The 18,153-nt window shown below is 54.2% G+C and overlaps 1 protein-coding gene across 9 annotated transcripts in view; it reads right to left on the reverse strand.

Annotated features, from left to right (window-relative positions):
* Window positions 1-592: 592 nt before the first annotated feature.
* Window positions 593-18,153, reverse strand: part of ANKS1A (ankyrin repeat and sterile alpha motif domain containing 1A) — a 74,474-nt gene continuing 56,913 nt past the window's right edge. For 2 of the 9 annotated variants that reach the window (XM_068173345.1, XM_068173342.1), the window contains 10 exons: window positions 11,625-11,723; window positions 11,126-11,278; window positions 10,897-11,004; window positions 9,068-9,232; window positions 8,614-8,739; window positions 8,408-8,479; window positions 7,921-8,007; window positions 7,430-7,567; window positions 6,649-6,819; window positions 593-5,488 (listed from right to left, as the gene is read on the reverse strand). In XM_068173345.1, the coding sequence (XP_068029446.1) occupies window positions 5,369-5,488; window positions 6,649-6,819; window positions 7,430-7,567; window positions 7,921-8,007; window positions 8,408-8,479; window positions 8,614-8,739; window positions 9,068-9,232; window positions 10,897-11,004; window positions 11,126-11,278; window positions 11,625-11,723 (1,239 nt within the window). In that variant the 3' untranslated portion in view covers window positions 593-5,368. Of the gene's footprint in view, window positions 5,489-5,542; window positions 6,231-6,648; window positions 6,820-7,429; window positions 7,568-7,920; window positions 8,008-8,407; window positions 8,480-8,613; window positions 8,740-9,067; window positions 9,233-10,896; window positions 11,005-11,125; window positions 11,279-11,624; window positions 11,724-18,153 lie in introns of those variants that run through there. The other 7 variants (XM_068173346.1, XM_068173347.1, XM_068173344.1 and 4 more) reach the window with 6 other exon arrangements.

Below are 18,153 nucleotides of genomic sequence, written 5' to 3' on the forward strand. Positions count from 1 at the left end.
AGCAATCCCCAGTGTATTTAGCATTTCACATCAGTCAGATTTTACTTGACACGAAAATCTGAACTTTAACCTGTATTTAAATGTCTGGATTTCTTGCTCTAATTTTACATACTCAAATGTCCTAGTTCCTGGCAAGCCCCAGGTCTTTGCTGGGTAAATGTTCAGAACTATGGCTGCCCAAATGGGTACTGGTGTCATAGGAACCACTCGCTGCTGTGCTGCAAAAAGGGATTTCAGTGGCTATCCCCAGTACATGACAGCCCCCAGGGACACAGTCCTTGCAGATGTACTTTAGTGGGGGTAAAAACGAGCTCTTCTAACCCTCCACCACATGTAGAACACACCCACAATGGCTGCAGACCCTCGTGCTGTCTTTAACAGAACATTTGGATGTGATTTTACGCATAAATTAGACTCAAAATAATAATATTCAATGTTTGGGTCATTATGACTGACTGCAGAAAAAGCAGCTTCAACCAAACCTCCCAAATCCCCCCTGCCAGTGCCTGCAGGATGAGAACTGCCCTGCTTTGACACAGACCCCCAGGAGGACTTGGGCACAACAGTGGGGCCACACACAGGAGCACACACGTGTGTCTAAGGTTGTTTATTAATTCGGTCTGTTCTAAGTTGTACAATTATGAAAACAACAAAACGACTGCTGGAAGCCCAGGAATATTTACAATCTCGCCTTGTTGTAGTGAGGTCAGTCTATGTTCTTGCACAGATTGGTTATGTTTGGTACCACAAGATGTTTAAAATTCAGACAAATTTGAACAGATTAACAATTGTATATACAGGAAATAAAAGGAAATTCAAGTATCAAAATACAGACAGATTAAATAACATTTGTATTACAAATCAGCCCCACTGCCATACATCACAATGAGCAAAAATGTCCACATTGCAAACTGAACTCGTCTGTCTCTGCCTTGTCAGGGAATCCCAGGTTATTCTTCTGTGGGTAAGAAAAATGTCTGAGCTGGGTTGACTTAGCAAGAACAGCACAGGTACTTTTCTTCTGGGAAAAAAAAAAATTAAGGTAATACCAATGTGAGATCTAAAAGGGAGACCTTTGCAACACGACAGCGTTGTGAGCGCTGTGCTGGCTCCGAAACATGGATCTGAGCAGAGCCAGGGAAATGCTGCTGCTGCTGGAAACTTCTGAGGTGGGTGGAAGGAGCATTAAAGCATTGGCTCCACCTCACTGCACACAGAACGGGACTTGTTCGGGGTTTTTTGGCATCTGCTCTGTGTCTCAGCAGCCTCCTGAAGGTACAGACTTCACTACAGGTACAGCCTGAAAGGTGCTGTGTCTTCTCCCTGGGAGGGGGGACAGGCATGTACCCCAAAAAAGTTGCATTTATTTCTTCTAAAAAGAACAATCCCAAAGCAAGTTTAAAGTCAGTTGAACAGCTAAGGTTAGCGCTGTTTTTGTTTTTTCCTTTGTAAACACAAAATAAAAAAAGGATAAAGCATCTTCAATTTGAAAAAAAAAATCATCCCCTCCTATAAAAAGAAAGACAAAACTCGGCAACTCTGTTTGCCAGCTGTGAGTGAGGGCTCAGCCCACAAACCAAAGTCTGTGAAACACAACCTGTCTTTAAAGAGAGGAACAGAGGAGCCCCAACTCCTCCTGGGCAGGTAATACAGCAGATGCAGTTGGATGCAATGTCATGTTCAGCACCAGAAATTTGGGGCAGTTTCCTCCAGATAGCACAAAACCCTGCAGGGAGGAAGAGCCCGAATACTGCACAGTGGGTGGGTGAAGGTGGCCAGGAGCCAACGACTGGCACAGCCCAGGGTCAGTCTCCAGCACTGAGTCCCTCGAGAGACCCCACCACACTGAACTGCCAAAACAACTGCTCTGTCTGTGAGGTGAGAAAGGGAGTATCTGGCTAAAGAATGGATCACTAAAGACAACCACAGGTTTACACGTGGGGCTGGAATGGACCACCAGGGTCACCGAGCCCAGTGCCTGAAGAATGGAGTCTTCATCACCACGTTACCTTCAAGCCAACCTCCAAAAAAGCTCACGTGTCAGAAAGGAAAGGTGTCCCTCCTCCCAAGCAGAGGTTCAATTTGCAATTTCACCAAAGACTTGTTGCCAACACACCAAATATTTACACTTACACCAGTATGAATTGCAACATGTGCATAACAAGGAATGTTAGGTTTCCTAAATTCATTGATTTAACCCAAAATCTCCACTCCCCCTTCCCAACCCTTTACAGGTCTGTGCCCTTGGGATTATGGTTCACTTCCCTCCCAGCCTCACTGGTGAGAGAGACTAAAGGAAATCCTGGCATACAGCAGCAACTGGAGTTAAAAAGGAATTACTCGGGCACAGCGTTCCCGTGCGGCAGCAGGTCCCACGGCCCTGGCGGGGCCTGACGAGATCACGACAGACGCACGGCGCTGCATTTTGCATCTGAAGAATTCCAATCACAACCATTTTACCATTCTCCCCAGAGGGGAACAGTCTGAAAACACGTCAGTCACAGCCCAAACCACTGTGAAACACTCTGTAATTCAGAATAAAAGCGAGCACACAGCACCTTTGAGGAGGTGTCTTTGGGGACACTGGGCTCAGGCGGGGCCAAGCCACCCTCAGGCTGATGTGGTTTGTCCTTGGGGATGGACTGTTTCAGTGTAATGCCCAAAATTTAACTCCTTATTTGTTCATCTTCTGAAACGGTTGCACTAATTAAATAATGAGCTAGTATCAAAAAAGTGCTAAATCACAATTGAATATACTTAAAAAAACCCCAACCCTTCAGGGCATAACTGCATTTAAAAACAAGACAGGTGCACAGAGGCTGGAGCAGGGAGTCGTCCCCAGGAATTCAGTGCGGAAATGGGAAGAAACGGGGTCCTTGCCATAGAAATGTCAAGTATTGCAACACGACAGTTCGGGGGATAAGGAAGCTTTGTACCATCGGGGATATTGGCCACAGCTGCTCTGGGGTGAAAGATCCTTTGCAGATTCTTTTCCTCAAGTTACTTCCATTTGCTACAAAAGCGTGGAGTGGCTTGGAGAACAGGATGCAGACTTACCCTACCAGGTTCTCACACAGGAGGAAGTGATCTCCAAGAATTTGGCGTTCTCTCCTGTTCACCCAGAGCTGAAGCAGAGTAAGTACCATCAGAAATGCGCACACCACGCCCCTGCTAAGACTTTCTATCGTGCTCCTCTCCGGACAGCGGGATTCTCAGTAAATAAAAATCTGTTGGTTGTTTTTTTCTTTTTCCTCACCAAAAAGCTGCAGCGCTACATTGAAACCGTGAACCGGATTTGCTCTGTGTCACTTGGTTAAAAAAGAAACGGATCGAAAGACGTTTTGTCTCAAACTAGGAAAGGCGACATCGCTGCTGGCCTCCGAGTCTCGAGTTTTCCTTTGCTAGGAATGGAGATGAGCAGCTTTCCTCGGCGGAGGCTGGGTCCCTTCCCCCCTCTGCTCTGGGAGCCCTCACCGAGCAGCCACGCACCCACTCTGAGGCAGCCACCTGTGCCAGAGGGAGATGATCTTCATGTCAGGAGGCCACTGCGTCCCAGGTCTCTGCCCCGCTACTACATCCCGTGGTAGGAGACGGCTGCCCGGAGCTCAGCTTCGCAGAGGCAAACAGAAAGGAAGATAAGGGAATGAATTTCCGAGTCATACAAACACACGTGCTGGGAAAGCCGAGGCGAACGGCCCGGAGATGGGACACAAAAACCGTCAGGGCTACGGACGCAGAGCGGCAGCGGCGCGGTTTGGGAAGGGCTGCCTGTGATCCCTGATGGGTTTGGTTGCCCTCAGAAAGGCACATGCTCTCCTGACCCGGATTTAGGGGGCGTGGAGGGACCTGCCCTTCCCAGCTGAGAGCAGGGGGAGGTGAAGAGCTCAGAGCCTCTGACACTGGGCAGCTGTGTGGAGAACAACTACACGTAGAAACGGCTCTGCCACCCACACCAGGGACTGAGTTTCTCTTAGAGGGACACAGAAACCTTCAGGGCACTCTTTGAGCTTGGAAAAGTGCTGATGGAATGCAAACCAAACCTCCCAGAGCACCTCAGGCACAGCAATGTTCTGCTGTCCACAAGGCCTGGGCTGGCAGGGTGGCACTGCAGGCCCTGGGCAGTCCTGACTCTGTGGCATATGAAATGTATGTACTAGATGGAGCTTTCCTTTGTTTGTTTTTTTTTTTTTTTGCTTTGAGACAACACTTTTAGTCCTCTCATTGGCTTCCCACTGGCTGAGCCCTCAGTCTGAGGTCAGTTTGCCATTAAGTTGCAAATGACTTGGGAGATCAAACTCATTCCTGAGAAAGAGCTAAATAAGGACTTTGAAACATCAGATTTCACTGCAGGTGAGGGGAAATGGAAGATCTGAGGCAGGAGCTCCTAAGCCACAGCAAAACTCAGACAAGCTGCTACTGGGCCCTAACACTAGGGGCAAATAACCTAGGGCTGCTCCCTGACCTCTCCCTGCTGATGCTGCTTGTGGTGCCCAGCTGACACCTCCTGTCCTCAGCCCAGGGCCAACAACAACATGTGCCTTTGGAAGCTTAGCCACAGGCTGCCACGTGAGAACTACCCCTAGCTCTCATGAGAAGTCTGGTGAGTGTAAACACAAGGACTATGAGGGAAAGAAAAACCTACAAGGGACTGAAATGCATGCAACCAAAGCCCCTGTCACGTCCAAGGGGACAGAGCTCACAGTGGGAACGATCACACCCGGCCAAGCCAACACTCCCCCACCACCCAGAGCAAGTTCTGCGCTGGGCTTTGAGGAAGGAGACTGCGGGCAAGGGTGGCCGTGAGGAAATGAAGTGCCCGTGTGTTATTTGCAGAGAGCATCACAGTGGTTAGTGTCGGTTCGACTGGCAGGGAAGGAGAGGTGAGTTCACTGAACAGTACACAGCCGTGGCTCAGTCAGGAAGAGGAGGATCTAGGAGGAGGGAGTGTGTGCACTGTAGAGACAAGAGGTCTCCATCAGTCCAAGGACAAGGTGAGATAGAAAAAAAAGGCCTGGGGAGTATCACATTGCCCCAGGGATTCACAGTGCCAGAGCGAGGGGGGAAGACGTGAAAATGGTGGGCGGCTTTCCTGGATCCACATCTCCGACTGCCAGCCTGCCCTCTCTGCTCCTCCCGCCTCGCGGGCAGCTACAGCGCGTTACCCTTGTTTCCGAGTAAGGAGATTCACAGTGTTCAGCAGCGATCGGGTACAAAAGCCGTTTAAGTCTACAGTCTCCTAAGTGCTGCTGCCTTGGATGCGGTGCCTACGCGGGCTCAGGGCGAGCAGCTGGAGGAAGAGGGAGTTTAGAAGAGCAGACAGATCAGATCGCAAAGGCACGGTTAGACGGGGCGGACGCGGGCGTTTGCTTTAGAAGATAGTGGTCTCATACTTAGTGCTGAGGGTCCGCTTGGAGTCCTGCTTGGGGTCCACGACCCAGGAGACACTGGCATGAGACTGGGAGTCTTGGTCCACTTCAGGGGGATCCAGCTAGAAAATAAGGAGAGAAAGGGCATCTTGGGACACCTGTGCTTCTGGGACAGAACGAGCGGGAATTCAAAGCACAAAGCGCCTGCCTGCCTACTGCCCGTCCCAAAAATGTGCATGTGTGCAAGGAAGCAGCTCTTGCTGGAGAGGCATTTGAGTCCTTCACAGCTAAAACTTGTCTGGCCACATCAGTCTCAACCCAGCACCCCAAGATGACTCCCTGCATTAGGCTGCGAGTCCCTGTCACCATCAGCGACAGGTTTGCTCATCTCAATCAAGCATGAAAAACGGAGCGCTACAGAAATGGCACAGAGGGAGACAGCTCCTGGCAGGTGAGCTCCCACATGATTCACCCTCCTGACCAAGCACGGCTCTTTCCTCTTGTCCTGCTAAATCAGGGTGCCATGGGGAAGTTACCACCCCAGCAGGAGCAGCGGGGTTAGCTGAGAGCTGCCACACTGCATCAGCAGGGGCGGGTGGGAGCAGCAGATCCCTGGGGTTCATCTGAACCCCTGGTGTGGGCCAGAATGAGCATGGGGATGAACAAGAGCGAGGCAGGACACAGGGGCACAGCAGGAGATGCAGCAAGTGGGGAGGCAGCCCGGGTCGGTTTGGAATGGAGGATGGCAGGAAGAAGGGTAAAGACCTTCGCTCCAGGACTAACAGACTGCAGCGGCAGGTAGGAGGGGCGGTGTGTTGTGCAGGTGTGACAGTAACAACAGCGGGTGTCGGGAGGGAGCGGCACCTGAGCGGGGGGAGCAAGCAGAACACAGACAAAAGGACACATTAAAGGAAGGCAGTGGCTTGTGCAGCAGTCCCTGCTCCTCAGCAGCTCCAGTCTTGGCTGGTTTTGGTTATGGGGAATCCCATACTGCAGCTCACTTATGTATCTCACTGCAGCTCTGCAGGGTTTGCACGTGGAAGCTTGTGCTGGACCCAGCAGGGCACTAAAGCCCCATCCCACCTGAGCTATTTCCACCTCTGCCTGCCCTTCTGCTACCAGGAGAAGCCCCAGCCTTGCAGCAGAACTGACACAGACACAGACCTGCAGGGCCAGCAGCAGGACAGGCACCTGGACCACGTCTGGGCTCCCCCCACCACCCAGGTGCCCACAAGAACCCCCAGCTCAGCCCAGCAGGTCGCTCCTGCCCGCACCCACGTACCGCGGATTTCCTCATGCCTGCTCGTGGTTTAGGCACCGGTTTGGAAGATTTTGTTTCAATCATTTCTCCTGCTCCAGCACCCAGAGGCTTTGCTCTCTGGGCTTGCAGGGCGAGCTGGTAGGCGACCTCGAATGCCTGCCCCAACGTGAGGATGATCTCGTACGTCAGGTTCTTTGAGAGGACACAGAGAACACAAAGCTGTCAGATCACCCTGTACACAGTCCCCCTTGTGCTCAGAAGCTGCTCTGGGGTCCCATCAGGTCACATCCTGCTGTATCCCTGGCAAAGCCACTGAGCTCTAGATGTGGGGGAGCTGGGACCACACACTGTCTGCCCCAGGGCCCCCTGCCCACCTATAAAGCCCCACCAGCACTGCAGTTCAGCAGTAAAAAAAAATAACCCAAAAGTCTTGTGCAATTTTGATTCTGGCCAAGTATAAAAGCAAATCACACTTCTACCTTCTCTGAGTTGTTAAATCAGCCCATCATGCTCAACATAATTGAGAGCATGTTAGGGGTTTGTGCACGGCACATTCCCCAGGAGGGAAAGCTCCTGCCCTGCTTTATTCAGCGCTGGAAACGGCAGTAATGAAACCAGACAAATATTCTCTTTGTCCACAGAGGTTTCGTGCCACAGGACAGGCATGGAAACAAGACTACTTTATGGTAAAAATGGGTGAAAGAACCCCAGAAAGGAGCAGTCTGTGGTTAGCCAATAAAGCTGAGGGATGAAACACATGGGCAGTGAAGGACCAGGAGATGTGACATGACAATGCGCTCACCACATCCACAGTGCTGAAGACATGGCAGTAGTGATGGCTGGTCTGCAGGTCCTTGGTGATGTAGGCAAATGTGCAGAGATCCTCAGGGTCCTGAGCAGCACAGGAGATGTTCCGGATCTCGTGCTCAGCAATGACATTCTGCCGGGGTCAACCACAAGCACCCGTCACCCTTCTGGGGATGGCAAATACACCCGGCAAACAGTGGCTGCGGAGGGTGTCCTGGGGACAGGGAAGGGGAGTCTCCCAGCCAGACCAGTCCCAGCTCCCTCCCAAGGCAGGAATAAATGGCAGCATGGTCCACAAGCAGCCAGTCTGCCAAGCTTTTGGCACTCAGGTGATCATCACCACCTTGGTATTCTCCCCCAGCCCCAGAAGCTCCCCAGGACCAGCTATGGCTTCTGGAGCCACAAAAAGTGACCTGCAGCCCCCAGGCAGGTGGGATTGCAGGCTGTGTCCCTCCAGACACCCAGTTTGAGGCATCTACAGCTCACCTTGTTGGAGGCATCGATGAACTTCACCCCTTTGTATGTGATGGACAGGATTATGGTTGGGATCTTCTTCATGTGCTCCGTAGATTTCTTTAGAAATGAGAATATTCAAGTGACCAACTATGAATGGATGCTCCCTCTTCAACCCCACCCCAGCCCACACCCCCCGCCCAGAGACCCCCAAGCCTGTACAGGAAGTTTTGGGGATCTGGGACCAGGAGGAGGAAGGTTAGCTCCTGGTGGAAGCAGAGGGGAAGAGACAAGGACCTGAAGAGAGCCCTGCCACCACCTCCCCAGTGAAAACACCTCCTCTCCCAGTGTGCAGACCTTCCGGGTACTGGGAACAACGCTGGGAAGGGGCAGTTCATCAGAGACAGTGGCACTGCCTGTTGGTGGACAGGGTTTGGGGAACCACTGAGGTCCCCCCTCCCCAACCCACATCATCCCCCACAGGCTGCAAGTGAAGCCCCCGGCCCCAGGGTCTCCGTACCCTCATCTTGGCACAGGCGTCCTGGGTAGACTCTGTCCCTCGGAGGTCTTTGATCAACATGGAGCCCAAGTACTGTGTGAAGGAGGGAGAGATGTTAAATCCTGCCAATCCCAAGGCAATGACATTGCCCTGAGACCCCGTGCTCAACAGCCTGAGCCCCAGAGCCTCCTCATCCTCACCACCCCCACAAACCAAAAGCCACTTACGTTGGCCTCGTACCCGCAGGACTCGAAGATGAGCTTCTCGGGCTGGTGCTGCCAGTTTTGAACAGGGGCATATGGGGCTGCCAGGCTGGGGGGGCGCAGGGTGAGCCTGGACTCCCGACGGTCCTCCTGCATGGGAAGAAACATGGATGTGAAGCCACGATGGGTTGTGACAGCTCTCAGTGGGGCTCTTTGGGCTGAGGGGATTGAGGCTGGCAATGGCCAAATCCCCCAGGAGCTGGGTGGAGGTATCACATGAGGTTACGGTGCCAGTGCTGATGGAAGTGTGAGCCATTCTTGAGGTGAAACTGAGGCATAAAGGAGCTGCTGACTCTAATGTCTGAGGGAAGATGAACCTGCCCAGCTCCCTCCCTGCATCATCCTCCCTTCTCCCTGGCTCCAGAGATGGGGGAGCCTGTGCAGAGGGCCCCCAGGACACACAAAAACACCCACTAACCTGTGCTTTGTAGCGCTCAGCTCTGGAGTAAGGAGCAACCTCAGTGCCACGATCGTGTTGCCTCTTGGCAGTGTCCCCGGAGGGCAGCAGGAGATCAGCAGATCTGCCTGTGCAGGAGTCATTCTGGCTCAGGGGAGACGACGTCTGCGACATCAAATCCTGGCACTGGAAGGAGCAGACACCACAAAGGGGCCCAGTCAGCTTGGGCTGTGCTGTGCCCCCCATCACTCCCTCTACACTGCCCAACACAGGGTGCATCGAGCGGACTAATGGGGTCAGCTCCTGCTCTGGAGGCTCCTGCCTCAGTGCCAATCCCCCCCTTTACCTTCTGCATGAGACACCTGATTTACTCCACGATGGTTTCAGCCATGTACTCAGCCCTTTGTGTCCAGCACGCCTCTGCCTCTGAGAGCTCATCCCAGGAGAGCAGGGGACACGCTGGGCTGGGGGCAAGGTGATTCCAGAGGGGTGGGCTCCCTAAAGCACTAAGCTAAGCACCCGAGGGCGATGATGATCAGCCACCCCAGCAGAGGAGCCCCGGGAGCCGCCGCCAGAGCGCGCAGGCACGGCCAGAGCCTCGGCACAGCTGTGGCCGCATTAGTCCCATTCAACCCACTCGCTTGATTTGCCATTGACGTCTGGCCGCCTCCGCCGCAGCCAGCGCTGGAGCTCACCAGCTGCAGCGCCAGGAAATGCTGCAAATGGCCCATTCTCCCAGCCAGCCTCCCCGGGCAGCATCTCAATCAGCTGAGCCGTAAGGAGCAGCCTCTCCCTGCCTCAGCCCCGCTGCTGCCTCCAGTCTCGCCCGGCTCACGGTGCAGATCCTTCCTTGGCTGCTGGTCCCCCCGTGCTCCTCTGCCTGGCACAGGGCACCGAGCAGTGGGTCTGTACTGGGCACACTCCCAGTGCAGCAGCAGTGTGAACTCTCTCTGTTCTCACACTTGAACCTGGTTCCTAAAAAATCCCGTGTCAGCAAGCAGGGCACAGCAGCCCAACTCGCTTCAGCTGAGGCTGTTTGTGTTGGGAAGCCTTGGGAATCCAAGAGGGCAGAGCTCTGCAGCAGGGCAAGGACCAGATGTTCAGGTTGGGTAAACTCTAATCACTCCAATTCCTGCTCCAGGAAGCTGATTAGCAATCTCTGGGAGGAGGCAGCACGACATGCTACCCCATTCCTGAGCTCAGGGTCGCTCTGAGCCCAGCAGCTTTTGCCAAACTCAGCTCTTGAAAGCCAGTTTTCAGGAAGAACGGGGAATGTGATGCTTCCCTCCCAGCCAAGCCCCGTAATAAGGGCCTGACATCCAAATGCTGCCACTCCTGCAGCAAAAATCAACATCCACACATCTTGTCAAGTGTTATTTGGCAGCGAGAGCGGGAGCTCTCAGCAGCCCAGCCGGGCCAGGGAGAGGGCTCTGGATCCCAAGGATGCAAACACCAAGTCCCAGCTGCAGCCCCTCTCCAGCTGGGCTGGGTCACTCCTGCCTGCTGAAAGCTCCCACATCTCTGACCAGGAAACAAGGGTAAGAAAGTGGGCTCAGAGCTCCCTTCTGTGCAGGGCAGAGGTGGGAGTGGTACCCTGCACCCCTTCAGTGCAGGCACCTGATCCCAAGGGGCAGCCTGACCTTTCCTATGAGGTGCGCATCCCGAGGATGACCTGCAAGGGCTGGAATTATCTTGCCCCACTCACTGCAAGGTTGCCCCTGCACAAGTAATTGCTGCCTGGGTGGCTGGAGAGGATGAGGCGGGCAGCTGTATGGACACCACTGGCCATGGCCAGATTTCTCCCAGCACTGACACACGAGGCAGGCAGGGAGCCACGAGCAGGGACTCACTCTCAGCTGCGAGAACCGTGGTGGCTTGGCTGGTGGCTCCTCGTAGGGTCTGTCTGCCAGCGAGGCGATGATCCTCTTCCGATGGCCCAGCAGGTTCACTTTCAGCACCTGCAGGGAGGGATCACGGTCACCACGGGCACAGAGCTACTCTGAGAGACTTGTAGCAAGTCCCAGCCCCAGGGAACAGGGCAGGACCTGGCTGCCCTGGCAGGAGAGGGGTGACACTCACGTTTACTATCTCAAGCTCCCAGAGGTTTTTCACAGTGTCGATAGAGCTGTAGCCACTCGAGAGGAAGGACTGGATGTAATCCTGCAGCCCCAGGGAGTCGAGCCATGCAGGAACTGATGGCTGGCTATTCCCATCACAGCCCAGGGGTTTCAACTGTGAAAGCACAAGAAAGGTGTTAAAAGCTGCAGGAGCTGGGTTCCCAAGGGATATGAGATCAATGAAAATCAGTTTACAGGCCATCACCATCTCCACTAGCCAGTAACAAAAGCACTGTACAAACAAACAACGTGCATGGGATCAAGACTGGCAGGAGGAACAGTCCCAGCATGGAGCTACCACCTACCACCATCCACATAGCCTGGAAGAGCAGTATACTCCTCCTCCTCCTCCCTGCTATTCCCCAAACCCTTCCCGCAGCCCCGGAGATGCAGGGTCTGGCTTTTGTTTCCCCTGTGTTCACAGCCATGCTTGGCAATGCCCATCCTCGGCTGGTGCTGACCTTGGGGAGGGAGCGAGCGGCCTGGAGCAGCTTCCGGCGGTGCTGCGGGTCACCGATCCCGATATCCCGAAGGTCCTGGTCCTCCATGACATTACAGCCCTGTGGGGACAGCAGGGAAGCATGGGAGCAGGGGACAACTGGAGCCACGCAGGTGTGTGAATGGACATCACACAGTTACAGCACCTTCCTGACTTGACCTCCAGCACATCCTGGCAGCAGGAAGAGGAGGAGGAGGAGGAGGAAGAGGAGAAGGATAAAGAAGGCTTCCAAGGCTGGGAGCTCTGCCCCATGTTCCGACCTTGGGCACAGAGAGGGCTGACACGAGCAGAGCTGCAGCACTGCCCTGCCCTCCCCTCCCTGCTCCGGAGCCGCTTCCAGCCTTTAGCCCCGGGGCATGGCTTACAGCCACCTCCTGCGGGATTCGACACACAGCAGCTTTAAACAAGCTATAACAGTGCCCAGGCAAAGCCAGCCCTCTCCATGCCCGAGCAAGGGCTCTGGGTTCTGCTCAACCTCCCTCCACGGCCACAGGGAAACCCGCACTGCTTTCCCTGGCAGCAGGGGAAGGTCAGGTGTCTCCTCTGTCTCTGGGCAGGGCCAGAGGTGCTCCAGCCGCCCCACTCTGCGCTGTTAAAACCCATTTTCTGCCCCCTTCCCCCTGCAGAGCAGAAGCACACGGACTCCATCCCCCTTTAAAAGCCCCTGTCACAACCTGCTTCCCAGCCCTCCTACCTGGGCAGAGCTCAGCAGGACACGTCTCCCCACGCCTGGCAGAGCCACGCTGCTGTGTGACTGAAGGCTCCAGCTCGAGCCCGGACCCCCTCCCTGGCCCTGCCTCCCTCTGCTCCCCAGAGAGTCCCAGCAGGTGTGCGCCGGCAGCGCTTCACTGCTCCACATTCTGGTTTTATAAGAGAAACCCAGTTAAGGCCGGCTGCAGGGAAGGTGAGGGCAGGTGAGACTGCCAGGCACCCTCCATAAAGGGCAGCAAGGGTTTCCTGCCCCTTCCCATCCACGCTTTCGTGGGATTTCAGCACGTGTGCTTTGCTGAGTGCAGCGAGCTGCCCCACAGCAGCTGCCTCCGGGCATGTCCTTGCTCCAGGCCACGCCAGCAGCTGCTCTGCTCCTGCCAGGCAGCATCACTGCCACTTCCACGGCAGGTGTGGTGACAGCAGAGCAGGATGGCACATCGCTCTCCACCCAGGAGCTGCTCTTCCCTCTGCCACAGAGGAGTGTTCAGGGAAACAGCGAATTAACACCAGAGGTAAGAGATGCCCAGACATCTCTGCCACGAGGGAGAGCTGCCCTGCAGCCCAGACTAGGCATTTAGCAAACAGCAAATGAGCAGTGGGTGGCAGGAGGCAGAGACCTCCACACCCCCTGACGGGGCTCCTCTGCCTCCCCCTCCCTTGGCGGGTCAGATCCCACACACTTCATTCCTGGAGAGCTGGGAGGGGACAGGAGAGCAGAGCCTGAGCTGACAGCCACGGCACAAAGGCATTTCTTTGTCTGAGAGCTGTGTAAACAACAGAAAAGTCGGGACTAAATGGTTCTGCAGCCCACGATGGGGGTGGGGGGGTTGGGGGGGTTTCATTCTGTGTTTTCCCAAAGGCCAGTTCACAGACTGCGCCAGTTGGGGCCATTGTGCTGGGAAGAGCTACTGCCACTGCCCTAGAGTCCCTGTGCACACCAGACCATGGGCAGACCCATCTGCCCTGCACCCCACAGCCTGTGAGCGAGGCCAAGGGACACCAGGGGCTCACCTGAGTGGTGACACTGCACACCAGGAGCTGTGAGAGGATGGAACCACACCACATGAACTGTTCTGTGCACCCCTCAAGTGCACAAAATCAGTGAGTAACAAGAGGCAGGTTGTGGCTGAAAGCTCCAGGCTGCCCATTTGGTGCACAAGCTGCAACTCTCTTGGACTGGGAACAAACTCCCAGCAATTAACACAAGGAGCTGCTGCTGCTGCCAGGGCAGTGACCTCCGGCTGGTGGGCAGCAGCATCCCACCAGAAAGATGGAAACATCCCCTCCCTTTTCTTGTTCATGGATTTTAAGCCAAAGAACCACATTTAATGTGCATTCTTATAACAGCAGGGGATTGTGTGCTCAGCTCTGGGGAGGAGGGAAGGGATTAATGGGGATTAACTCCCCTGACAGACACCTCACCTGGCAGGAACGCAGTATGTGTGCGAGGAATGCATCTCCCAGAGAGAGATGGCTTGGAAAGGGCTTTTTGAAATGGACAAAGAGGGTCAGAGCAAATGATGGGATTTCTCTCACAGGTTTGGAAAGCAAAGTATTACTGCTCTGTGAGGGGGAGGAACAGGGAGGGACTGAAGTGCCCACAGCATGGCACACCTCAGGTACCTGAAACCTGCAGTTCCCAATGCCTGGGCCTGCTCTGCTCCCCTGACCTGCCCATCTTGGTACTCTGTGGCTCCATCCCCCTGCAGAGAGCCAGGGCTGAAGCTGGGGCAGTGCAGGAAAGATGCTGGCAAGGGCAGAGCTCACAGCCAGCCCTTCCCTTTGTGCCACCGGGACAGCAGGAACACTCAGCAGCCAAATCAGCTGTGACAATGGCAATGTGCAATTTTCATGTATGAAAACTAAACAAACTTGCTGATCCTATTTACACTTTCACTCATGCTCACTTTCCAGTGTTGAGCCCTTTTTGGTGCTAATCCCCTTTGGCACGGCTGTGATCCCACACAGGCAGCACAGAGCTGGTGGCTCTCACTCTCCCACAGGGCACCAAGGCAGGGCAGTAGGTGTTCTTCCACCTTTGGCATCTCAAATTCGAAGAAAATTGCTTGCTTTGTAGCAAGGACAGAAGGTAGTTAAACACTGTGAAGCCTACAGCTTTCTCCTGCACTCCTTATTTTTATGTGTCACATTAAATTCCCTCGGTGGCAGTCCGTATTCTCTGGGTACTTAACAAGGATAGACAAAGCATAGCAGCTCTGAACAAATCACTCCAGCCCCTGGTGCAGGAGAAACGTCCTTCAAACCCATCTGGATTTCAGCTCCCATGGAAAACAATAATCTGCCACTAAAAGAGAGAATTAAATACAAAGACACTGGAGATCTTTTAACCTTTGCCAGCCACATAGAGGAGCCAGACTTTAAACCTGTCTGCAGTCAACATGCCCTCAGGCAAGAGCCAAGGAGCAGAGCTGCTCTGCACGGGCCACTGCTGCTTCTTGGTTTTACCCAAAGGTTCCCTTTGGTGCTGGCCACAGGCAGATGCCACCTCCCAGTGCCCTCTGAGGGCACAGGACAGCCCCAGCTCCCACCAATCCCTCCCCAGGTCCTCTGAGGACAGGCTCAGTGGGGAAAGCAGGGCTCTGGGATGTGCTCTGCCATCAGCCCAGTCCTCCAGGAGCCTCCAGCAGCAGCCTCAGAGATGCCAACTAGAATCAAAAAGACTTTCCCAAGATGTATTTCCAATTTTATTCCTTGTGACAAGTGTTTTCACCTTGCACTTTCCTCCTGGGTGCCCCAGCTCTGTGGGGCTGAGCAGAGCGAGGGAAGCCCAGGGCTGGCCCGGGCCAGAGCTCTCACTGTCACCAAACATTCTGGGGCAGTGAGGGACACCCAACAGCTCCTTCATCCCAACATCTCACCTTGTGCTCTGTCAGGAACCAGCCCCTGCCTGGGCTCAGCCAGGGAAGGTGAAATGCATTACCTGGGGCAGAGCAACTTGGGCTGCTCCAAGAGCTGAAGCATCAGCCCAGTCAGCCCCCTGGCACTGGGCAGGCTGAGTCCCACCCTGGGTCCCAGCTGGCACAGACTGGCTGCCAGGCAGTCAGAGGGACCTTCATCCCCCAACCTGGCCTTCAGCTTCCTCCGAGCCAAACTGAGCCCCCTCCACGGACAGGCACAAATACACACCACCATGAGGGACACTCCTGACCCCTGGCTCTGCCCTCCACGCCACCCCAAGGGAGGGCAGGGACCTGCCAGGGACCTGTGTCCCCACTGGGAGCCCTGCAGGGCGCTGCTGCAGCCGACCTGCCTGCAGAGACACGAGTTCTTGGAAAAAGCTTTGGCTTCGGTCATGCCTCAGTGCCTGCACTGTAGTTAAACAGCCTTGTGAGGCTCCAGGTTTCTCAATAAAGGAAGAAAAGAAAAAACAGTCAGAGGTTACCTGGCAGAAGGCAGCGTCCCCTCCTGCTACCGAGGTGACCCCAAAGTGACTGAGCCAAAGGCAGCGCTGCCAAAACCTGCCAGATTCTTCCTCCAGCAGGACACTCTGCAGGCACTTAACTACCCAATTTTCAGATGCTGCTTCTTCCACAGAGCCTGGCGCCCGTCCACGCTCCCGTTCCAGCTAAGGAAGGGCCCGAGGCAGCGAGTGTTCCGTGCAGGACGCGTGGCTGGGCCGGCAGCGGACGCACCCCGACGCCAGCGCTGCTCTGAGCACACACTGCACGGGCAGCCACGGGCAGGACGGGGCCAGCACGGGTCTGCTGTCGAAAGCAACAGATACAAAACCCAAACACAGCGTTCCCAGACTGTTGGGGAAGATGAAATAGGAAAACCTTATAAATATGATTGCCTGGCAAAAGATTTGGAAAATATAGACATTGAGATGAGAATTAGATTTGAAATAACAAACCTTGACTACTGAATAACTAGAAAACAATAGTATAGCCAGGTTGAAAGCAATCTCCCTTCTGATTAAACAATGCCCTGTACCTGCAGATGGGTCCAAAGGTCAAATGGAATGCTCTGTCTCACCCCCAATGTCTGGTTCATCCCACACCTGTGACCCTCCCCTGAAGTATCAGAGATCTGGGACCCCATTGGCCCCAGTCCTGCTCCAGCCCACCTTGAAGCCCCTGATAAGGTGTGCCCAAGGGACCGGATGCTCTCTTGGACCTTCCCCTGGGACCCTCACCTGGAACCCTCGCTCCCTCTCTCTCCCTCTCCCTCTCTCCCTGGGCCTGCCACGAGTTGGGCCTGGCAACTCCAAGCAGGGCCTTTCCCCCTTTTAATAAACCACATCTTCCAAGACCTGACTTCAGAGAACTCTCATCCATCCAAACCGTCCTGGAGACCCGCGCTCGTTACACCAGACTCCAAAGGCTCCTGCAGACATCCCAAGCAGAGAGAAAGCTGAAGGCTCTCTGTGCATACAAAGTGCACACAAAGCTCTTTTTCTTTTTCCCCTCAGTGCATTCGAGGCGATTTGCATCTCGTTGAAGATTCTGCTGTCACTGCTATTGCTCTGCTTTTGGCAGTCTGGAGGTGGGAGATGGAGATGTGTCCAGCTCACAGCTCGGCACACCCAGATCTCAGAGCAGGGGGACCCCATCTGGTCATACAAATCTGTGTTTGTAATTGGCCTTGTGATTTGTGGAGTTTGGTGCCTTCCCTTAAAGTCTGCAGTCTGGGGCACTTGAGGGGAAAGCAGGGGAAAGGATCTGTTTGGCCACAGGCTGATGACAAAGCCCCAGCTCTTCACAGAGCATCGACAGGGAAAGGGGCTCATACACAAAACCCTTCAATAAATCTGAGATTAGCACACAGCCACTTCATTTTTAGTTTTCTTCCCCATGCAGACTGGCAGCGTGACAATGGCAACGGAGGGAATCGGTCATGGTTGTCAAGTTCAGGAAATTTTATTGAGAGAAAAAAAAATTAACTGCAACTTTAATGGCTTTTTTAATGTTTATGGGGCCTGGAGCTACTAATGAATCAAACATAAGTATCCTCTAAATTGCCAGTTCTGGTCCACCCACTTTGCTCCTCAAAATCCACTCCAAGCTCTCTGCTCCCCGTGGAGTCCATTCCTATTATCCGGGGAGCTTTGGCACAGCTCTGCCACATTTCCCAAGATCCTCAAACTTCCTTCAACCCCAGATCCCTGCACGCCTCTGCTCTCACCATTCTCTTGCAGAGACAACCCAAACACCCCTACCATGGTGGATAAAGCACAGTCCTTGGGAACCTCCCAAGGACCAGCCAGAACCCACTGGGGAGATGTCAAACAAAATTCATTTAATTGAATGAAGTGATTCCCACTCAGGGGCTTGGCAGAGACCCTCACCCCAGGGTCCAGCTCCACTCTTAGGGGCTCATTTAGTGCTGCACAGTCAGTCTGGGGACACTGGCACGTGTTCCTGGGGGCTGACAGCAGTGACAAAATCCAGAAACAGGCACCCAGAGCTTCTGCCCAGCTGAGGAGAGCTTGCTCCAACCTGACACAGCCCAGGCATGAGCTACACAGAGCTCACCTGAGTCTGCACGAAAATCCCTGCACCAGCTGTGGTCAGGCCATGTTCTTGCTGTGTTTCAACAAGAGCAGATGCAGTAAAACCCTATCAGGGGTCTCTGGTGCCTCCTCACAGATCATTCCTGGGTGCAAACCGCTACTGGAACGTGTCAGTGCAGTTTCCCCCAAATGGCTACTATAAAATGACAAGTTCTATATGAAAATAGAAAAAAGCTCTGGGGCAGACACATTCCCAGAGCATGTCCAAAGCCTGGCTGCTGCCCAGGCGACCAGCAGCTGCGTGCCA

The sequence above is a fragment of the Anomalospiza imberbis genome, chromosome 26, assembly GCF_031753505.1.
Source record: "Anomalospiza imberbis isolate Cuckoo-Finch-1a 21T00152 chromosome 26, ASM3175350v1, whole genome shotgun sequence".
Taxonomy (NCBI): domain Eukaryota; kingdom Metazoa; phylum Chordata; class Aves; order Passeriformes; family Viduidae; genus Anomalospiza; species Anomalospiza imberbis.